This window comes from Bombina bombina, chromosome 3 (assembly GCF_027579735.1).
Source record: "Bombina bombina isolate aBomBom1 chromosome 3, aBomBom1.pri, whole genome shotgun sequence".
Taxonomy (NCBI): domain Eukaryota; kingdom Metazoa; phylum Chordata; class Amphibia; order Anura; family Bombinatoridae; genus Bombina; species Bombina bombina.
The window spans coordinates 1269348689-1269374333 of NC_069501.1; the positions used below are offsets into that span (position 1 = coordinate 1269348689).

A 25645-nucleotide genomic window follows, 5' to 3' on the forward strand; every position below is an offset into this window, starting at 1 on the left:
CTTGGGGACTGTCTGCCATAAGTCCTTTCTGGGGTCGACTATAGGAAACAATTTTTTAAATATGGGGGGAGGTACGAAAGGTACACCGGGCCTGTCCCATTCTTTATTAACAATGTACGCCACCCGCTTGAGTATAGGAAAAGCTTCGGGGGGCCCTCCTCTAGGAACTTGTCCATTTTACATAGTGTTTCTGGAATGACCAGATAATCACAATCATCCAAATTGGATAACACCTCCTTAAGCAGAGCGCGGAGATGTTCCAACTTAAATTTAAAAGTAATCACATCAGGTTCAGCTTGTTGAGAAATTTTTCCTGAATCTGAAATTTCTCCCTCAGACAAAACCTCCCTGGCCCCCTCAGACTGGTGTAGGGGCCCTTCAGAAACAATATCATCAGCGTCCTCATGCTCTTCAGTATTTTCTAAAACAGAGCAGTCGCGCTTTCGCTGATAAGTGGGCATATTGGCTAAAATGTTTTGATAGAATTATCCATTACAGCCGTTAATTGTTGCATAGTAAGGAGTATTGGCGCGCTAGATGTACTAGGGGCCTCCTGTATGGGCAAAACTGGTGTAGACGAAGGAGGGGATGATGCAGTACCATGCTTACTCCCCTCACTTGAGGAATCATCTTGGGCATCATTTTTACTAAATTTTTTATGACATAAATCACATCTATTTAAATGAGAAGGAACCTTGGCTTCCCCACAGTCAGAACACAATCTATCTGGTAGTTCAGACATGTTAAACAGGCATAAACTTGATAACAAAGCACAAAAAACGTTTTAAAATAAAACCGTTACTGTCACTTTAAATTTTAAACTGAACACACTTTATTACTGCAATTGCGAAAAAGTATGAAGGAATTGTTCAAAATTCACCAAAATTTCACCACAGTGTCTTAAAGCCTTAAAAGTATTGCACACCAAATTTGGAAGCCTTAACCCTTAAAATAACGGAACCGGAGCCGTTTTTATATTTAACCCCTTTACAGTCCCTGGAATCTGCTTTGCTGAGACCCAACCAAGCCCAAAGGGGAATACGATACCAAATAATGCCTTCAGAAAGACTTTTCTATGTATCAGAGCTCCACACACATGCAGCTGCATGTCATGCTGTTCTCAAAAACAAGTGCGCCATACCGGCGCGAAAATGAGGCTCTGACTATGATTAGGGAAAGCCCCAATAGAATAAAGTGTCTAAAACAGTGCCTGCCGATATTATTTTACAAAAAATACCCAGATTAAATGATTCCTCAAGGCTAAATATGTGTAAATATGATCGATTTAGCCCAGAAAATGTCTACAGTCTTAATAAGCCCTTGTGAAGCCCTTATTTACTGTGTGAATAAAATGGCTTACCGGATCCCATAGGGAAAATGACAGCTTCCAGCATTACATCGTCTTGTTAGAATGTGTCATACCTCAAGCAGCAAAAGACTGCTCACTGTTCCCCCAACTGAAGTTAATTCCTCTCAACAGTCCTGTGTGGAACAGCCATGGATTTTAGTAACGGTTGCTAAAATCATTTTCCTCATACAAACAGAAATCTTCATCTCTTTTCTGTTTCAGAGTAAATAGTACATACCAGCACTATTTTAAAATAACAAACTCTTGATTGAATAATAAAAACTACAGTTAAACACTAAAAAACTCTAAGCCATCTCCGTGGAGATGTTGCCTGTACAACGGCAAAGAGAATGACTGGGGTAGGCGGAGCCTAGGAGGGATCATGTGACCAGCTTTGCTGGGCTCTTTGCCATTTCCTGTTGGGGAAGAGAATATCCCACAAGTAAGGATGACGCCGTGGACCGGACACACCTATGTTGGAGAAATCATATGTATGACTAGCCCATGGGTATCTGTACACTGATCTTTATAGGGACACAAAATCATATGCATGACTAGCCCATGGGTATCTGTACACTGATCTTTATAGGGACACACAATCATATGCATGACTAGCCCATGGGTATCTGTACACTGATCTTTATAGGGACACAAAATCATATGCATGACTAGCCCATGGGTATCTGTACACTGATCTTTATAGGGACACAAAATCATATGCATGACTGGCCCATGGGCACCTGTACACTGATCTTTATAGGGACACAAAATCATATGCATGACTAGCCCATGGGCACCTGTACACTGATCTTTATAGGGACACAAAATCATATGCATGACTAGCCCATGGGTATCTGTACACTGATCTTCATAGGGATACAAAATCATATGCATGACTAGCCCATGGGCACCTGTACACTGATCTTTATAGGGACACACAATCATATGCATGACTAGCCCATGGGTATCTGTACAGTGATCTTTATAGGGACACACAATCATATGCATGACTAGCCCATGGGCACCTGTACAGTGATCTTTATAGGGACACAAAATCATATGCATGACTAGCCCATGGGCCCTGTACACTGATCTTTATAGGGACACACAATCATATGCATGACTAGCCCATGGGCACCTGTACAGTAATCTTTATAGGGACACAAAATCATATGCATGACTAGCCCATGGGCACCTGTACAGTGATCTTTATAGGGACACACAATCATATGCATGACTAGCCCATGGGCACCTGTACACTGATCTTTATAGGGACACAAAATAATATGCATGACTAGCCCATGGGCACCTGTACAGTAATCTTTATAGGGACACAAAATCATATGCATGACTAGCCCATGGGCCCTGTACACTGATCTTTTTAGGGACACACAATCATATACATGACTAGCCCATGGGCACATGTACAGTGATCTTTTTAGGGACACACAATCATATGCATGACTAGCCCATGGGCACCTGTACAGTGATCTTTATAGGGACAAAAAATCATATGCATGACTAGCCCATGGGTATCTGTACACTGATCTTTATAGGGACACAAAATAATATGCATGACTAGCCCATGGGTATCTGTACTGTAATCTTTATAGGGACACAAAATCATATGCATGACTAGCCCATGGGCACTTGTACAGTGATCTTTATAGGGACACAAAATCATATGCATGACTAGCCCATGGGCACTTGTACAGTGATGTTTATAGGGACACACAATCATATGCATGACTAGCCCATGGGCACCTGTACAGTGAGCTTTATAGGGACACAAAATCATATGCATGACTAGCCCATGGGCACCTGTACACTGATCTTTATAGGGACACACAATCATATGCATGACTAGCCCATGGGTATCTGTACACTGATCTTTATAGGGACACAAAATCATATGCATGACTAGCCCATGGGTATCTGTACACTGATCTTTATAGGGACACAAAATCATATGCATGACTAGCCCATGGGCACCTGTACAGTGATCTTTATAGGGACACACAATCATATGCATGACTAGCCCATGGGCACCTGTACACTGATCTTTATAGGGACACAAATTCATACGCATGGCTAGCCCATGGGCACCTGTACAGAGATCTTTATAGGGACACAAAATCATATGCATGACTAGCCCATGGGCACCTGTACAGTAATCTTTATAGGGACACAAAATCATATGCATGACTAGCCCATGGGTACCTGTACAGTGATCTATATAGGGACACACATATGCATGACTAGCCCATGGGCTCTGTACACTGATCTTTATAGGGACACACAATCATATGCATGACTAGCCCATGGGCACCTGTACAGTTATCTTTATAGGGACACAAAATCAAATGCATGACTAGCCCATGGGCATCTGTACAGTGATCTTTATAGGGACACAAAATCATATGCATGACTAGCCCATGGGCACCTGTACACTGATCTTTATAAAGACACAAAATCATATGCATGACTAGCCCATGGGTATCTGTACAGTGATCTTTATAGGGACACACAATCATATGCATGAGTAGCCCATGGGCACCTGTACACTGATCTTTATAGGGACACACAATCATATGCATGACTAGCCCATGGGCACCTGTACACTGATCTTTATAGGGACACAAAATCATATGCATGACTACCCCATGGGCACCTGTACATTGATCTTTATAGGGACACAAAATCATATGCATGACTAGCCCATGGGCACCTGTACAGTGATCTTTATAGGGATACAAAATCATATGCATGACTAGCCCATGGGCACCTGTACAGTGATCTTTATAGGGACACAAAATCATATGCATGACTAGCCCATGGGCACCTGTACAGTGATCTTTATAGGGATACAAAATCATATGCATGACTAGCCCATGGGCACCTGTACAGTGATCTTTATAGGGATACAAAATCATATGCATGACTAGCCCATGGGCACCTGTACAGTGATCTTTATAGGGATACAAAATCATATGCATGACTAGCCCATGGGTATCTGTACAGTGATCTTTATAGGGACACAAAATCATATGCATGACTAGCCCATGGGCCCTGTACACTGATCTTTATAGGGACACACAATCATATGCATGACTAGCCCATGGGCACCTGTACAGTAATCTTTATAGGGACACAAAATCATATGCATGACTAGCCCATGGGCACCTGTACAGTGATCTTTATAGGGACACACAATCATATGCATGACTAGCCCATGGGCACCTGTACACTGATCTTTATAGGGACACAAAATAATATGCATGACTAGCCCATGGGCACCTGTACAGTAATCTTTATAGGGACACAAAATCATATGCATGACTAGCCCATGGGCCCTGTACACTGATCTTTTTAGGGACACACAATCATATGCATGACTAGCCCATGGGCACATGTACAGTGATCTTTTTAGGGACACACAATCATATGCATGACTAGCCCATGGGCACCTGTACAGTGATCTTTATAGGGACAAAAAATCATATGCATGACTAGCCCATGGGTATCTGTACACTGATCTTTATAGGGACACAAAATAATATGCATGACTAGCCCATGGGTATCTGTACTGTAATCTTTATAGGGACACAAAATCATATGCATGACTAGCCCATGGGCACTTGTACAGTGATCTTTATAGGGACACAAAATCATATGCATGACTAGCCCATGGGCACTTGTACAGTGATGTTTATAGGGACACACAATCATATGCATGACTAGCCCATGGGCACCTGTACAGTGAGCTTTATAGGGACACAAAATCATATGCATGACTAGCCCATGGGCACCTGTACACTGATCTTTATAGGGACACACAATCATATGCATGACTAGCCCATGGTTATCTGTACACTGATCTTTATAGGGACACAAAATCATATGCATGACTAGCCCATGGGTATCTGTACACTGATCTTTATAGGGACACAAAATCATATGCATGACTAGCCCATGGGCACCTGTACACTGATCTTTATAGGGACACAAATTCATACGCATGACTAGCCCATGGGCACCTGTACACTGATCTTTATAGGGACACAAATTCATACGCATGGCTAGCCCATGGGCACCTGTACAGAGATCTTTATAGGGACACAAAATCATATGCATGACTAGCCCATGGGCACCTGTACAGTAATCTTTATAGGGACACAAAATCATATGCATGACTAGCCCATGGGTACCTGTACAGTGATCTTTATAGGGACACACAATCATATGCATGACTAGCCCATGGGCTCTGTACACTGATCTTTATAGGGACACACAATAATATGCATGACTAGCCCATGGGCACCTGTACAGTTATCTTTATAGGGACACAAAATCAAATGCATGACTAGCCCATGGGCATCTGTACAGTGATCTTTATAGGGACACAAAATCATATGCATGACTAGCCCATGGGCACCTGTACACTGATCTTTATAAAGACACAAAATCATATGCATGACTAGCCCATGGGTATCTGTACAGTGATCTTTATAGGGACACACAATCATATGCATGAGTAGCCCATGGGCACCTGTACACTGATCTTTATAGGGACACACAATCATATGCATGACTAGCCCATGGGCACCTGTACACTGATCTTTATAGGGACACAAAATCATATGCATGACTACCCCATGGGCACCTGTACATTGATCTTTATAGGGACACAAAATCATATGCATGACTAGCCCATGGGCACCTGTACAGTGATCTTTATAGGGATACAAAATCATATGCATGACTAGCCCATGGGCACCTGTACAGTGATCTTTATAGGGACACAAAATCATATGCATGACTAGCCCATGGGCACCTGTACAGTGATCTTTATAGGGATACAAAATCATATGCATGACTAGCCCATGGGCACCTGTACAGTGATCTTTATAGGGATACAAAATCATAGCATGACTAGCCCATGGGCACCTGTACAGTGATCTTTATAGGGATACAAAATCATATGCATGACTAGCCCATGGGTATCTGTACAGTGATCTTTATAGGGACACAAAATCATATGCATGACTAGCCCATGGGTATCTGTACAGTGATCTTTATAGGGACAATCATATGCATGACTAGCCCATGGGCACCTGTACAGTGATCTTTATAGGGACACAAAATCATATGCATGACTAGCCCATGGGCACCTGTACAGTAATCTTTATAGGGACACACAATCATATGCATGACTAGCCCATGGGTATCTGTACACTGATCTTTATAGGGACACAAAATCATATGCATGACTAGCCCATGGGCCCTGTACACTGATCTTTATAGGGACACACAATCATATGCATGACTAGCCCATGGGTATCTGTTAACTGATCTTTATAGGGACACAAAATCATATGCATGACTATCCCATGGGCCCTGTACACTGATCTTTATAGGGACACAAAATCATATGCATGACTAGCCCATGGGCCCTGTACACTGATCTTCATAGGGACACAAAATCATATGCATGACTAGCCCATGGGCATCTGTACAGCAATCTTTATAGGGACACACAATTATATGCATGAGTAGCCCATGGGCACCTGTACAGTGATCTTTATAGGGACACACAATCATATGTATGACTAGCCCATGGGCACCTGTACACTGATCTTTATAGGGACACAAAATAATATGCATGACTAGCCCATGGGCACCTGTACAGTAATCTTTATAGGGACACAAAATCATATGCATGACTAGCCCATGGGCCCTGTACACTGATCTTTTTAGGGACACACAATCATATGCATGACTAGCCCATGGGCACATGTACAGTGATCTTTTTAGGGACACACAATCATATGCATGACTAGCCCATGGGTATCTGTACACTGATCTTTATAGGGACACAAAATCATATGCATGACTAGCCCATGGGCACCTGTACAGTGATCTTTATAGGGACACACAATCATATGCATGACTAGCCCATGGGCACCTGTACAGTAATCTTTATAGGGACACACAATCATATGCATGACTAGCCCATGGGCACCTGTACAGTGATCTTTATAGGGATACAAAATCATATGCATGACTAGCCCATGGGTATCTGTACAGTGATATTTATAGGGACACACAATCATATGCATGAGTAGCCCATGGGCACCTGTACAGTAATCTTTATAGGGACACACAATCATATGCATGACTAGCCCATGGGTATCTGTACAGTGATCTTTATAGGGACACACAATCATATGCATGAGTAGCCCATGGGCACCTGTACACTGATCTTTATAGGGACACACAATCATATGCATGACTAGCCCATGGGCACCTGTACACTGATCTTTATAGGGACACAAAATCATATGCATGACTACCCCATGGGCACCTGTACATTGATCTTTATAGGGACACAAAATCATATGCATGACTAGCCCATGGGCACCTGTACAGTGATCTTTACAGGGACACACAATCATATGCATGACTAGCCCATGGGTATCTGTACAGTGATCTTTATAGGGACACAAAATCATATGCATGACTAGCCCATGGGTATCTGTACAGTGATCTTTATAGGGACAATCATATGCATGACTAGCCCATGGGCACCTGTACAGTGATCTTTATAGGGACACAAAATCATATGCATGACTAGCCCATGGGCACTTGTACAGTGATCTTTATAGGGACACAAAATCATATGCATGACTAGCCCATAGGCACCTGTACACTGATATTTATAGGGACACAAAATCATATGCATGACTAGCCCATGGGCACCTGTACAGTAATCTTTATAGGGACACACAATCATATGCATGACTAGCCCATGGGTATCTGTACACTGATCTTTATAGGGACACAAAATCATATGCATGACTAGCCCATGGGCCCTGTACACTGATCTTTATAGGGACACACAATCATATGCATGACTAGCCCATGGGTATCTGTTAACTGATCTTTATAGGGATACAAAATCATATGCATGACTAGCCCATGGGCCCTGTACACTGATCTTTATAGGGACACAAAATCATATGCATGACTAGCCCATGGGCACCTGTACACTGATCTTCATAGGGACACAAAATCATATGCATGACTAGCCCATGGGTATCTGTACACTGATCTTTATAGGGACACACAATTATATGCATGAGTAGCCCATGGGCACCTGTACAGTGATCTTTATAGGGACACACAATCATATGTATGACTAGCCCATGGGCACCTGTACACTGATCTTTATAGGGACACAAAATAATATGCATGACTAGCCCATGGGCACCTGTACAGTAATCTTTATAGGGACACAAAATCATATGCATGACTAGCCCATGGGCCCTGTACACTGATCTTTTTAGGGACACACAATCATATGCATGACTAGCCCATGGGCACCTGTACAGTGATCTTTATAGGGACACAAAATCATATGCATGACTAGCCCATGGGCACCTGTACAGTGATCTTTATAGGGACACAAAATCATATGCATGACTAGCCCATGGGTATCTGTACACTGATCTTTATAGGGACACAAAATCATATGCATGAGTAGCCCATGGGCACCTGTACAGTGATCTTTATAGGGACACAAAATCATATGCATGACTAGCCCATGGGCACCTGTACAGTGATCTTTATAGGGACACACAATCATATGCATGACTAGCCCATGGGCACCTGTACAGTGATCTTTATAGGGACACAAAATCATATGTATTACTAGCCCATGGGCACCTGTACAGTGATCTTTATAGGGACACAAAATCATATGCATGACTAGCCCATGGGCCCTGTACAGTGATCTTTATAGGGACACAAAATCATATGCATGACTAGCCCATGGGTATCTGTACACTGATCTTTATAGGGACACAAAATCATATGCATGACTAGCCCATGGGTACCTGTACACTGATCTTTATAGGGACACAAAACCATATTCATGACTAGCCCATGGGCACCTGTACAGTGATCTTTATAGGGACACACAATCATATGCATGACTAGCCCATGGGCACCTGTACACTGATCTTTATAGGGACACAAAATCATATGCATGACTAGCCCATGGGCCCTGTACAGTGATCTTTTTAGGGACACACAATCATATGCATGACTAGCCCATGGGCACTTGTACAGTGATCTTTATAGGGACACACAATCATATGCATGACTAGCCCATGGGCACCTGTACACTGATCTTTATAGGGACACAAAATCATATGCATGACTAGCCCATGGGCCCTGTACACTGATCTTCATAGGGACACAAAATCATATGCATGACTAGCCCATGGGTATCTGTACACTGATCTTTATAGGGACACAAAATCATATGCATGACCAGTCCATGGGCCCTGTACAGTGATCTTTATAGGGACACACAATTATATGCATGAGTAGCCCATGGGCACCTGTACAGTGATCTTTATAGGGACACACAATCATATGTATGACTAGCCCATGGGCAACTGTACACTGATCTTTATAGGGACACAAAATAATATGCATGACTAGCCCATGGGCACCTGTACAGTAATCTTTATAGGGACACAAAATCATATGCATGACTAGCCCATGGGCACCTGTACAGTGATCTTTTTAGGGACACACAATCATATGCATGAGTAGCCCATGGGCACCTGTACAGTAATCTTTATAGGGACACAAAATCATATGCATGACTAGCCCATGGGCACCTGTACAGTGATCTTTATAGGGACACACAATCATATGCATAACTAGCCCATGGGTACCTGTACACTGATCTTTATAGGGACACAAAACCATATTCATGACTAGCCCATGGGCACCTGTACAGTGATCTTTATAGGGACACACAATCATATGCATAACTAGTCCATGGGTCCTGTACACTGATCTTTATAGGGACACAAAATCATATGCATGACTAGCCCATGGGCACCTGTACAGTGATCTTTATATGGAGACAAAATCATATGCATGACTAGCCCATGGGTATCTGTACAGTGATCTTTATAGGGACACAAAATCATATGCATGACTAGCCCATGGGCACCTGTACAGTGATCTTTATAGGGACACAAAATCATATGCATGACTAGCCCATGGGCACCTGTACAGTGATCTTTATAGGGACACAAAATCATATGCATAACTAGTCCATGGGCCCTGTACACTGATCTTTATAGGGACACAAAATCATATGCATGACTAGCCCATGGGCACCTGTACACTGATCTTTATAGGGACACAAAATCATATGCATGACTAGCCCATGGGCACCTGTACACTGATCTTCATAGGGACACAAAATCATATGCATGACTAGTCCATGGGTATCTGTACACTGATCTTTATAGGGACACAAAATCATATGTATGACTAGCCCATGGGTATCTGTACACTGATCTTTATAGGGACACAAAATCATATGTATGACTAGCCCATGGGTATCTGTACACTGATCTTTATAGGGACACAAAATCATATGCATGACTAGCCCATGGGCCCTGTACAGTGATCTTTATAGGGACAAAAAATCATATGCATGACTAGCCCATGGGCCCTGTACAGTGATCTTTATAGGGACACAAAATCATATGCATGACTAGCCCATGGGCACCTGTACAGTAATCTTTATAGGGACACAAAATCATATGCATGACTAGCCCATGGGCCCTGTACACTTATCTTTTTAGGGACACACAATCATATGCATGACTAGCCCATGGGCACCTGTACAGTGATCTTTATAGGGACACAAAATCATATGCATGACTAGCCCATGGGTATCTGTACACTGATCTTTATAGGGACACAAAATCATATGCATGACTAGCCCATGGGTACCTGTACACTGATCTTTATAGGGACACAAAACCATATTCATGACTAGCCCATGGGCACCTGTACAGTGATCTTTATAGGGACACACAATCATATGCATGACTAGCCCATGGGCACCTGTACACTGATCTTTATAGGGACACAAAATCATATGCATGACTAGCCCATGGGTATCTGTACACTGATCTTTATAGGGACACAAAATCATATGCATGACCAGTCCATGGGCCCTGTACAGTGATCTTTATAGGGACACACAATTATATGCATGAGTAGCCCATGGGCACCTGTACAGTGATCTTTATAGGGACACACAATCATATGTATGACTAGCCCATGGGCACCTGTACACTGATCTTTATAGGGACACAAAATAATATGCATGACTAGCCCATGGGCACCTGTACAGTAATCTTTATAGGGACACAAAATCATATGCATGACTAGCCCATGGGCCCTGTACACTGATCTTTTTAGGGACACACAATCATATGCATGACTAGCCCATGGGCACATGTACAGTGATCTTTCTAGGGACACAAAATCATATGCATGACTAGCCCATGGGTATCTGTACACTGATCTTTATAGGGACACAAAATCATATGCATGACTAGCCCATGGGCACCTGTACACTGATCTTTATAGGGACACAAAACCATATTCATGACTAGCCCATGGGCACCTGTACAGTGATCTTTATAGGGACACACAATCATATGCATGACTAGCCCATGGGTACCTGTACACTGATCTTTATAGGGACACAAAATCATATGCATAACTAGTCCATGGGCACCTGTACACTGATCTTTATAGGGACACAAAATCATATGCATGACTAGCCCATGGGTATCTGTACACTGATCTTTATAGGGACACAAAATCATATGCATAACTAGCCCATGGGCCCTGTACACTGATCTTTATAGGGACACAAAATCATATGCATGACTAGCCCATGGGCCCTGTACAGTGATCTTTATAGGGACACAAAATCATATGCATGACTAGCCCATGGGCCCTGTACAGTGATCTTTATAGGGACACAAAATCATATGCATGACTAGCCCATGGGCACCTGTACAGTGATCTTTATAGGGACACAAAATCATATGCATGACTAGCCCATGGGCACCTGTACACTGATCTTTATAGGGACACAAAATCATATGCATGACTAGCCCATGGGCACCTGTACAGTGATCGTTATAGGGACACAAAATCATATGCATGACTAGCCCATGGGCCCTGTACAGTGATCTTTATAGGGACACAAAATCATATGCATGAGTAGCCCATGGGCACCTGTACACTGATCTTTATAGGGACACAAAATCATATGTATGACTAGCCCATGGGCACCTGTACACTGATCTTTATAGGGACACAAAATCATATGCATGACTAGCCCATGGGCCCTGTACATAGATCTTTATAGGGACACAAAATCATATGCATGACTAGCCCATGGGCACCTGTACAGTGATCTTTATAGGGACACAAAATCAGGGAAACATTTGCTTTAGTTTCTGATTTATAAGGTGAGATTATTTTGAACCATTAGTGCTGGGAAATCTCTGTAAAGAAATGATAACAATATTGGTAATAATGATCATTATATGTGATATTTAGACAAACATCACTCATTTTAAATACCCAATTTAAAAAAGAAGAAAAAGACAGTATCACAGTGTTTTTGTTACCTTGTTGTGGTCTTTTTTAATCCCAAAGCCAGTCTGATAAAACACAGATGCAAGATAGAGCGCCGGGCTGTACCCGAGACACCCAGCTTGTAACAGGAGAGATATGGACCCTCGCATACGAGAGAGACCCTCTGGTGCATGAACTCTTTTTAAGTACTTTCTATACAAGGTCCGTCCCAGAAGCACAGTATTTATTTGGTCTGTAAGAGAGACAAATTCACTAGAACCTCACACTACTAAATGAGAAAGGATATGTGTTACACTCACAGCTATGGCTTGTAATAGACTGAGAAACGTGTTTTATTACATTTGTTAAGTTTCACCATTTAACTTTTTAACGCTGTTGCAGCGTTCTATTCCGTCCTAACAGTGCAGATGTAGACAAAATGACCCTGTTATAAAAGGGTTAATAGACAGGGGAAAATAAATGAACAAATTTCAGATGGAAATAGTGTTCATGAGTTTTACAATTGAATGATAAAATAATAACAAAAAACATAATTTATGCTTACCAGATAAATTCCTTTCCTTCCAAATATGGAAAGTCCACGGTTTAATTCCTTACTGTTGGGAAATACAACACCTAGCCACCAGGAGGAGGCAAAGACACCCCAGCCAAAGGCTTAAATATCCCTCCCACTTCCACATTACCCCAGTCATTCTGCAGAGGGAACAAGAAAAAGTAGTAGAAACATTGGGGTATAAATGGTGCCAGAAGAATAAAATAAATAATAGGGGAGCGCCCATAGACAAGAAAAACGTGCGGGGACCGTGGACTCTCCCTATCCGGAAGGAAAGGAATTTATCTAGTAAGCATAAATTATGTTTTCCTTCCGAAGATAGGGAGAGTCCACAGCTTCATTCCTTACTGCTAGGAAACTATACCCAAGCTCCAAAGGACACTGAATGAATAACGGGAGGGAACAAAAAGGAAGAGGCGGACCCTATTCTGAGGGCACCACAGCCTGCAAAACTTTTCTCCCGAAAGCTGCTTCAGCCGAAGCAAAATGATGAAACTTGTAAAATTTTGAAAAAGTATGTAAGGAGGACCAGGTAGCTGCCATGCAAATCTGATCCATAGAGGCCTCGTTCTTAAAGTCCCAAGAGGAAGCCACTGCTCTAGTGGAATGAGGCGTTATCCTCTAAGTAGGACAATGTCCCGCTGTCTCATAAGCTAAGCAGATGACACTCCTTAACCAAAAAGATAGTGAAGTCGAAGTAGCCTTCTGACCCTTACGCTTCCCAGAATAGACAACAAACAAAGAGGAAGAATGTCTAAACTCCTTAGTAGCCTGAAGATAGAACTTCAAGGCGTGAACCAGATCCAAATTGTGAAGTTAGCATTCCTTCGATGAAGAAGGATTAGGACACAAGGAAGAACCACAATCTCCTGATTGATGTTACGATCTGACACAACCTTAGGAAGAAAACCTAATTTAGTACGTAAAACTGCCTTATCTGCATGAAAAATCAGATAAGGGGGCTCACGTTGCAAAGCAGAGATCTCAGAAATGGAACCTGTTGCAAAACCTGAAGAACAAGATTTAGGCTCCAAGGACGAGCCCCAGATCTAAACACAGGTCTGATCCTAATCAGAGCCCTAACAAAGGACTGCACGTCTGGAAGCTCTGTCAGTCTCTTGTGCAATAAAACCGACAGGGTCGAAATCTGACCCCTCAGGGAACTAGCAGAAAGGCCCTTCTCCAGCCCATCCTGGAGAAAAGATAAGATCTGGCAACCTTAACTCTGTGCCAGGAAAAAAAAAACACTCTTTAAACCAGAATAAGTAGGTACTCCACACTTTGTTGTAGATATGCAGAGTAACTGGTTTACGAGCTTGAATAAGAGTATCAATGACACTCTCAGAGAAACCTCTCTTGGCTAAGACTAAGCATTCAATCTCCATGCAGTCAGCCTCAGAGAATCTAGACTTTGATGAACAAATAGACCTTGTATCAGCAGGTCTCTGCTACAAGGTATTTTCCACGCAGGAGATGAGGACATCCCCACTAGATCCGCAAACCAAGTCCTTCGCGTCCATGATGGAGCAATCAGGATTACTGATACCCGCTCCTGCTTGATGCGGGCCACCACTCGAGGAAGAAGTGGTAATGGAGAAAAAAGATATATGAGTTTGAACCTCCAGGACACTGCTAGTGCATCTATAAGATCTGCTTGGGGATCCCTCGACCTCAACCCGTACCTGGGTAGCCTGGTATTGAGACAGGACGCCAGGAGATCTGTCTCCGGCGTCCCCCACTTGCTGCATATCTCTGCAAACACCTCGGGATGGAGAGACCATTCCACTGGATGGAAGGATTGCCTGCTGAGAAAATCCGCCTCCCAGTTGTCCATACCCGGAATGTGGATCGCTGTCGGTGAACAGCTGTGGGCCTCCACCCACTCCAGAATCTGAGATACGTCCTTCATTGACAAGGAACTTCTTGTTCCCCCTGATGGTTGATGTAAGCCACCGAGGTTATATTGTCTGATTGGAATCTGATAAACTGGGACGAACCTAAAAGTGGCAAAGCCTTCAAAGCCTTGAAGATTGCCCGTAGTTCCAAAATATTGATCGGGAGGGAGGACTCCCCCTGAGCTCACAACCCCTGTGCCTTCCTGAAAACCCAAACAGCTCCCCATCCGGATAGGCTTGCGTCCGTAGTCACAATCTCCCAGGATGGTCTTAAGAAGCATGTCCCTCTGGACAGATGATATGGACAGAGCCACCAAGAGAGCAATGCTCTCGACCGGCTGTCTAATACAATCTGTTGAGACAGATCTGAATGATCGCCGTTCCACTGCCTAAGCATGCACAGTTGTAAAGGTCTTAGACGGAACCTGGCAAAAGGAATAATGTCCATGCAGGACACCATGAGACCAATCACCTCCATACACTGAGCCACAGAGGGACTCAAGGAGGTCCGGAAGGCAAGACATGCCGAAGCTAGCTTGCAACATCTCTGGTCTGTTAGAAATATCCTCATGGATATGGAGTCTATTATAGAAATTTGTTTAAGCACTTTAGGTCCAGATTTGGGCGGAAAATTCCCTCCTTCTTTGGGACCACAAAAAGGTTTGAATAAAATCCCAAACCTCTTTCTTCTATAGGCACCGGGACAACAACTCCTAAGGAGGATAGATCCCGAACGCACCCTAGAAAGGCATCCCTCTTTTCTGGTCTGGTAGACAGATTCGAGAGAAGGAATCTGCCCCTTGGCGGATGAGATTTGAAGCCTATCTTGTATCCCTGAGATACCACCTCCAGGACCAACAGATCCTGTACGTCCTTGAACCAGGCGTCTGAAAAAAGATACAGTCTGTCCCCTACACGATCGGATTCCGGATCGGTGGCCGCCCCCTCATGCCCTTGTCTTCGGTGGGCTTCATATTCTGCTTGGATTTATTCCAGGACTGAGCCGGCTTTCAAGTACTCTTGGGTTGCTCGAGCTTGGAGGAGGATTGTTGTCATTGGGATTTGTCAGAACGAAAGGAACGGAAATTAGAAGGTTTTTTCCCTTAGACTTGTTCTTATTATCTTGCGGTAGGAAGGCACGCTTGCCTCCGGTTACCGTAGAAATAATGGAGTCCAGGCCTGGACCAAATAAAATCATTCCCTTGAAAGGAAGAGAAAGGAGTCTAGACTTAGAAGTCATATGCGCAGACCAAGACTTCAACCGCAAAGCCAGAGGCCATTGCATTTAGGCGAATAATTTGCATGTTTGCATCACAGATAAAATAATTAGCAATTCTCAGAGCTTTAATTCTGTCTTGAATATCCTCAAGGGGAGACACCACCTCAATGAGTTGCAGAAAACGAGTCGCACCAGTAGGTAGCCGCTCCGGCAACAGCAGTAACTGCAGCCACCGGTTGAAACAAAAATCCCTTATGTTGAAACATCTTTCTCAGAAAGGTTTCCATTTTCTTATCCATCAGCTCTCTGAACGAAGAACTATCCTCAAGAGGTATAGTAGTACATTTAGCAAGTGTAGAGATAGCACCATCCACCTTAGGAATGGAGCCCCACAAATCCAGTTGAGAGTCCAGGACCGGGAACAACTTTTTAAAAGTAGACGAGGGGGAAAAGGAAGAACCAATTCTTTCCCATTCGTTCTTAATAATGTTTGCCATCTTAACCGGCACAGGAAAAGTCAAAGAAACTTTCCTGTCCTCGTAAACTCTGTCTAATTTACGTATCATAGGTTCTTCAGGCAGCGCGGCCTCTGGAACCTCTACCTCTAACCTCCTTTAATTAAAAAACGCATGTGCTCAATTTTAAATCTAATGGACGGTTCCTCCACAGCAACAGGAGGCTTAGACGCTAAGGACTCCGACCCAGAAAGTTCACCCTGAAGCTACAGAGGTTAACTCATCATCGGATAACTGGGACATAATAGCTAAATCTGATAAATATTTAGATGACTCCGGGTCAGGAGAGCTATGTCTAACCTTTCTCTTGCGTTTGTTAGAGCGAGGTAATGCACTGAGGGCCGCAGACACCGCAGTTTGTAACTGTGCGGCATTGTCCGCAGGAAGAAGGCCCCTCCGGATAGAGGATTAGATTTGCTACAGGGAACTGCATGTGGAGTGGATAATGTAGCAAGGGTAGTAATCTCACTGGACGCCGAGTCCTGAGAGGTAGACGGCACAGAGGGACTAAGAGCATTAGCAGGCTTGTCTGAGACTTTAAAACGGTGTTAAGGCATGTGGAACATAATTGAGTGGGCGGGAAAACCACGGCCTCCTCACAATATAAAAAGGTATGATTTAGTATAGAATGAGTACCTTCTAACATGTCAGAGTCCTCCATAATTCAGGTAATAACCACAAAAGGACACACAAAAAATGTTTTTTATTATAGAAAACTGCACCTTTATACTCCCAATGGCTGGGGCACTCACCAACTCCTAAACCAAGACAGTTAACAGAGAAAACTTTCTTCTCAGGTTCAAGTCTCAGCCGAAATGGAGGAAATGAACATAGACCACACCCGGTCACATGGAGTGCAAGAAAGTACTTCCCCTGTTATTACCCTGTTAAGTAACACACAGTCTATCAGCCCAGGAAAAAATCATACAAAGCAGCATGTAAATAATTAATACACTGATTAATTAACCCCAACTGTTCAATAACCCCCTTCAGAGGATATTAACCCTGGATCCTATCAAGGTATAAAGGAGCCACACTGTGACCCTGTTATAGCGTTTTATGTGTAAAAATTTAAACAATCGTATCTCCTGGATCTATGCTGTGGAACAGAACACAGTCTCTCAAGTGTGACAGTCTTATAGCATCCAAAAGTAATATGTGAAATTATATAAAAGAAATTAAGGTATATAGTCATATAGTCAGGAGATACAGTTCTCTGTAACCAGGGTGGCATAGTAAATGTGGCTAGTATTGTTAGAAAAATGCTATATTGACAGTAATATGTAAATCTTATACATCTCCTTTGTGTTGGGGGTGTAAATACAAAAGTCTAAGACATATGTACTGTTTAATGAAAGTACTTGATTTTTTTGTACTTACTGTTTGTAATTCAATAAAATTAAATAATTAATAATAATAAGCAATCAATTAATAATTAAAAAAAGAAAGTATTATAGCAGAGCTCCTGGCATGGACTTGAGTGAGAGAAAGCAGGCAGTGAAACTCGTCAACACTGATTGCTTAGGACTCTCCGAATATCCCTCTCCGAATCTTTGGACACTCCACTGCCACCTCCTAACGTGACGAAAGGCAAAGAATGACTGGGGTAATGAGGAAGTGGGAGGGATATTTAAAGGGACACTAAACCCAAAAATTTTCTTTCATGATTGAAGTAGAGAATACAATTATAAACAACATTCCAATTTACTTCTGTTATCTAATTTGCTTTATTCTTTAGATATCCTTTGTTGAAAAAATTGCAATGCACATGGGTGAGCCAATCACACGAGGCATCTATGTGCAGCAACCAATCAGCAGCTATTGAGCCTATCTAGATATGCTTTCCAGCAAAGTATATCAAGAGAACGAAGCAAGTTAGATAATAGAAGTTAAAAAGTTGTTTAAAATTGCATGCTCCTTCTAAATCATGAAAGAAAACATTTGGGTTTCATGTCCCTTTAAGTCTTTGGTTGGGGTGTCTTTGCCTCCTCCTGGTGACCAGGTGTTGTATTTCCCAACAGTAAGGAATGAAGCCGTGGACCCTCCCTATCTTAGGAAGGAAAAATATTTTTTATTCATGTCTAGTTTGTAATATTAATTGTCTCATTTATTTTTATATCCCCGAAAAAATGGAAGTGTTCACTGAATTGGCGTAGAGTAATGTTCTAAGTTTCTCACTAAATTCTTGTGCTTAGATGTTATAAACTGAAATATTATTACACATAAACAATGTATGCAATGACATTCACCTTTTTTCATTGTATACAGACTTATGAAAGGGAGAAAATACCTGGAAAGCTTGTCTACTTATTAATATATAGCTAGTCCAATAAAAAAGTATCATTCCTCAATGCAATAATCTTGTTATTTTGGTATCTTAATCACTGGACTACACACACCTATATATCTATATTATGAATATATACAGGTATAGATATACAGTATCCCACAAAAGTAAGTACACCCCTCACATTTTTGTAAATATTTTATTATATATATAATATGTTTATATATATATATATATATATATATATATATATAAAACACTAAAGAAATAACACTTTGCTACAATGTAAAGTACTGAGTGTACAGCCTGTATAACAGTGTAAATTTGCTGTCCCTTCAAAATAACTCAACACACAGCCATTAAAGTCTAAACCGTTGAAAACAAAAGTGAGTACACCCCTAAGTGGAAATGTCCAAATTGGGCCCAAAATGTCAATATTTTGTGTGGCCACCATTATTTGCCAGCACTGTGTGGCCACCATATTTTGCCAGCACTGGCAAATCTGGAGTTCACCAGAGCTTCACAGGTTGCCCCTGGAGTCCTCTTCCACTCCTCCATGAGGACATCACAAAGCTGGTGGATTTTAGAGACCATGCGCTCCCCCACCTTCCGTTTGAGGATGCCTTACAGAAGTTCAATAGGGTTTAGGTCTGGAGACATGCTTGGCCAGTCCATCACCTTTACCCTCAGCTTCTTTAGCAAGGCAGTGGTCATATTGGAGGTGTGTTTGGGGGTCGTTATCATGTTGTTAATACTGCCCTGGGACCCAGTCTCCGAAGGGAGGGGATCATGCTCTGCTTCAGAATGTCACAGTACATGTTGGCATTCATGGTTCCCACAATGAACTGTAGCACACCAGTGCTGGCAGCACTCATGCAGGCCCAGACCATGACATTACCACCACCATGCTTGACTGTAGGCAAGACACACTTGTCTTTGTACTCCTCACCTGGTTGCCGGCACACACGCTTGACACCATCTAAACCAAATAAGTTTGTCTTGGTCTCACCGGACCACAGGACATGGTTCCAGTAATCCATGTGCTAAGTCTGATTGTCTTCAGCAAACTGTTTGCGGGCTTTCTTGTGAATCATCTTTAGTAGAGGCTTCCTTCTGGGGCGACAGCCATGCAGACCAATTTGATGCAGTCTGTGGCGTATGGTCTGAGCACTGACAGGCTGACCCCCCCACCCCTTCAAACTCTGCAGCAATGCTGGCAGCACTCACGTCTATTTCCCAAAGACAACCTCTGGATATGATGCTGAGTTGAACCTGTCCTGTGAAACCGCTGTATAGTCTTGCTCACTGTGCTGCAGCTCAATTTCAGGGTCTTGGCAATCTTCTTATAGCCTAGGCCATCTTTATGTAGGGCAACCATTCTTTTTTTCAGATCTTTAGAGAGTTCTTTGCCATGAGGTGCCATGTTGCACTTCCAGTGGCCAGTATGAGAGAGTGTGAGAGCGATAACACCAAATTTAACACACTTGCTCCCCATTCACACCTGAGACCTTGTAACACTAACAAGTCACATGACACCAGGGAGGGAAAATGGCTAATTGGGCCAAATTTGGACATTTCCACTTAGGTGTACTCACTTTTGTTGCCAACGGTTTAGACATTAATGGCTGTGTGTTAAGTGTTTTTGAGAGGACAGTAAATGTACACTGTTATACAGGCTGTACACTCACTACTTTGCATTTCTTCAGTGTTGTCACATAAAAAATATAAAATATTTACCAAAATGTGAGGGGTGTACTCACTTTTGTGGGATACTGTATATATATATACATATATATATATATATATATATATATATATATATATATATATATATATATATAGATAGATAGATAGATAGATATATATACAAAAAATACATATTTAGAAATATTAGAAACATTTTCTTCTAAGTGAAGAACATTAGAATGTAAAATATTCACAGAAAAAAACACAATAAAAACCATCATTCACCTTAATATTCAATAAAAACAAAATTTATGCTTACCTGATAAATTTCTTTCTCTTGTGGTGTATCCAGTCCACGGGTTCATCCATTACTTGTGGGATATTCTCCTTCCCAACAGGAAGTTGCAAGAGGACACCCACAGCAGAGCTGTCTATATAGCTCCTCCCCTAACTGCCACTCCCAGTCATTCGACAGAAGACAAGCAAGAAAAAGGAGAAACTATAGGGTGCAGTGGTGACTGTAGTTTAAAAATAAAAAACACCTGTCTTAAAGTGACAGGGCGGGCCGTGGACTGGATACATCACAAGAGAAAGAAATTTATCAGGTAAGCATAAATGTTGTTTTCTCTTGTAAGGTGTATTCAGTCCACGGGTTCATCCATTACTTGTGGGATACCAATACCAAAGCTTTAGGACACGGATGAAGGGAGGGACAAGGTAGGGACTTAAACGGAAGGCACCACTGCCTGCAAGACCTTTCTCCAAAAAATAGCCTCCGAGGAAGCAAAAGTATCAAATTTGTAGAATTTAGAAAAAGTATGAAGCGAAGACCAAGTCGCCGCCTTACAAATCTGTTCAACAGAGGCCTCATTTTTAAAAGCCCATGTGGAAGCTACCGCTCTAGTGGAATGAGCTGTAATTCTTTGAGGAGGCCAGCAGTCTCATAAGCTAAATGGATTATGCTTCTCAGCCAAAAAGAAAGAGAAGATGCCAAAGCCTTTTGGCCTCTCCTCTGTCCAGAGTAGACAACAAACAATGCAGATGTTTGACGAAAATCCTTAGTAGCTTGTAAATAAAACTTTAAAGCACGAAACACGTCAAGATTGTGTAATAGACGTTCCTTCTTTGAAGAAGGATTAGGACACAGTGACGGAACAAGTTCAAGCTCCATGGTGGAGCAGAATGTCTAAAGACAGGCCTGATTCTAGACAGAGCCTGAACAAAAGACTGAATATCTAGAAAGCTCCATGAGCCTCTTGTGTAACAAAACAGATAACACCAAAATCTGTCCCTTTAAGGAACTGGCGGAAAGCCCCTTCTCCAGCCCATCCTGGAGAAAATATAGAATCCTTGATACCTTAACCTTGTGCCAAGGATATCTGTGATTCTCACACCAAGACAAGTAAGTATTCCACACCTTATGATTGATGAGACGAGTGACTGGATTCCTGGCCTGAACTAGTGGTCAATAATTCTCTCAGAAAATCCTGTCTTGGCTAAGACTAGGCGTTCAATCTCCACGCAGTCAGCCTTAGAGAATCTAGATTTTGATGTTGAAAGGGACCCTGTACCAGCAGATCCCTGCAACAGGGTAACCTCCATGGCGGAGAAGATGACATCCCCACCAGATCCGCAAACCATGTCCTCCGCCACGCCTAAACAATCAGTATAGCCGAAGCTTGCTCCTGCTTGATGCGGGCCACTACACGAGGTAGAAGTGGCAACGGTGGAAAAATGTAAACTAGGTTGAACCCCCAAGGCACCACAAAGGCATCGACCAGCTCTGCCTGTGGGTCCCTGGCCCGTGACCTGAATTTGGATAGCTTGCAATTGAGTCTGAACACCATTAGATCTATCTTCGGGGTCCCCAATCTGTGACAGATCTCCACAAACACCTCTGGTTGGAGAGACCACTCCCCCGGATGGAAGAATTGTCTTGTGAGAAAGTCCGCTTCCCAGTGGTCCATACCCGGGATGTGGATTCCTGAAAGCGAGCAGTTGTGGGACTCTGCCCATACCAATATCCGAGATACCTCCCCCATTGCCAGAGAGCTTCTCGTCCCCCCCTGATGGTTGATGTAAGCCACCGAGGTAATGTTGTCTGTCTGGAATCTGATGAAGCTGAACGACTCCAGGAGAGGCCAAGCTTTCAGAGCATTGTGGATCGCTCGAAGTTCCAGAATATTGATCGGGAGAAGAGACTCCTTTCGAGTCCACCTTCCCTGCGCCATGCTGGAACCCCAAACAGTTCCCCATCCTGCCAGACTGGCGTCCGTGGTCACAATCTCCTAGGACGGTCTCAGGAAGGATGTCCCTTGGGACAGTTGATCCGGACGAATCCACCAAGAAAGGGATTCCCTCGTCCGATCGTCCATAGAAAATATCTGCATCACACTTAGGGAGACTTCCCAAAATGTCATAATTTGCATAAATAAAAAGAAAGAAGCGCTCAACCTGGGAAAGAACAATAACATAATAGCTTGCTCTATGGCTAGTTACCACCCAAGAAGCAGCCTCTTTTTGCTCAATATGTGCCTTTCACAGAGAAGAACTTTCCTGAAGCATATCAGTCTGATCCTGACTTCACAGTACAGTCCAGCCCCGAAATACCAGGCAATCCCTCTCTGAACGAGAGAAACAGCAAAACCCCAGACGTACGTTTCGGCCTGTTGTGGGCCTCGCCAGTGAGGTGCAGCCATATCCCTCTAGGCACACTGAGCAACGGGTCCACATCTGGATTCCTGCATCACACTTAGGGAGACTTCCCAAAATGTAATAATTTGAATAAATAAAAAGAGAGAAGCGCTCAACCTATCTTCGGGGTCCCCAATCTGTGACACATCTCCACAAACACCTCTGGGTGGAGAGACAACTCCCCCGTATGGAAGGATTGTCTGCTGAGAAAGTCCGTTTCCCAGTGGTCCATACCCGGATGTGGATTGCTGAAAGTGAGCAGTTGTGGGTCTCTGCCCATACCAATATCCAAGATACCTCCCCCATTGCCAGAGAGCTTCTCGTCCCCCCCCTGATGGTTGATGTAAGCCACCGAGGTAATGTTGTCTGTCTGGAATCTGATGAAGCTGAACGACCCCAGGAGAGGCCAAGCTTTCAGAGCATTGTGGATCGCTCGAAGTTCCAGAATATTGATCGGGAGGAGAGACTCCTTTCGAGTCCACCTTCCCTGCGCCCTCCTGGAACCCCAAACAGCTTCCCATCCTGCCAAACTGGCGTCCGTGGTCACAATCTCCCAGGATGGTCTCAGGAAGGATCTCCCTTGGGACAGTTGATCTGGACGAATCCACCAAGAAAGGGATTCCCTTGTCCGATCGTCCATAGAAATCTGTTGGGATAGATCTGAGTGATCGCCGTTTCACTGCCTCAACATGCACAGTTGAAGAGGTCTGAGGTTGAACCTGGCGAATGGAATGACATCGATTCTGGTTACCATGAGCCCAATCACCTCGATACACTAAGCCACAGAGGGTCTGGAGGAGGCCTGAAGGGCAAGACAGGTGGACGCAATTTTCCTGCGTCGCTGATCTGTGAGAAATATCCTCATGGATATAGATGCTATTATCATGCCCAGGAAATCTACCCTGTTGCTGGGAACCAGGGAACTCTTTGCTGAGTTTATCTTCCATCTATGAGACTGAAGGAGAAGAAGAGTCCTTGAGTGTTCCTCTGCGAGAGTGAACGACGGCGCCTGGACTAGGATGTCGTCCAGATAGGGTGCCACAGCAATGCCTCTGGATCTGACTACTGCAAGTAGTGCCCCTAGAACCTTCGTGAAGACTCTCTGTCACCAGACCAAAGGGAAGGGCTACAAACTGGAAGTGTTGGTCCAGAAATGCAAATCTCAGAAACCTGAAATGATCCGTGTGGATTGGGACATGAAGGTAGGCATCCTTAAAGTCTATTGTAGTCATGAACTGTCCCTCTTGAAGAGAATAGATCTGATTGTTTCCATTTACAATGGAACAGCCAGAAATTTGTTTAAACACTTGAGGTCCAGAATCGGGCGAAACGTACCCTCCTTCTTTGGAACCACGAAAAGGTTTGAATAGTACCCTAGACCTCTCTCTGCTGAAGGTACAGGTACAATTACTCAGAGAGAAGAGAGATCCCTCACACATTCTAGAAAGGCGTCCCTCCTCTCTGGTCTTGAAGACAGGATTGGCAGGAGGAATCTGCCCCTTGGTGGATGAGATTTGAAACCTATCCTGTAACCCTGGGCGACGACCTCCAGAACCCAAGGGTCCTGCACATCCTGCAACCATGCCTCTGAGAAGAGAGATAATCTGCCCCCTACTCGGTCCATTGACCGATCGGGGGCCGCCCCTTCATGCCGATTTTGTCTCGGCAGGCTTCTTGTTCTGCTTGGACTTTTTCCAAAACTGAGCTGGCTTCCAATTTCCCTTTGATTGCCCCACTTTTGCTGCGGGCTGCTGGTGTTCGGCCTTGTCCGAACAAAAGGGACGAAAAGTAGATCCCCTAGGTTTAACCTTCTTATCCTGTGGCAGGAAGGCTCCCTTGCCTCCTGTGACCGTGGATATGATCGAGTCCAGTCCTGGACCAAAAAGGTTGCAGCGACGTTGGGGAGCAGCGGGATAGGGGTTAATACATTTTATTTAGGTTGCAGCGATGTT

At 43.3% G+C, this 25645-nt stretch overlaps 1 protein-coding gene across 1 annotated transcript in view; it reads right to left on the reverse strand.

Annotated features, from left to right (window-relative positions):
- LOC128652729 (protein sel-1 homolog 3) overlaps positions 1-25645 on the reverse strand; it is a 611474-nt gene that overhangs the window by 413347 nt on the left and 172482 nt on the right. Inside the window, exons 9-10 of the mRNA XM_053705661.1 lie at positions 14030-14038; positions 12877-13076 (exon numbers count right to left, since the gene is read on the reverse strand). Coding sequence (XP_053561636.1) covers positions 12877-13076; positions 14030-14038 — 209 coding nt within the window. The remainder of the gene's footprint in view (positions 1-12876; positions 13077-14029; positions 14039-25645) is intronic.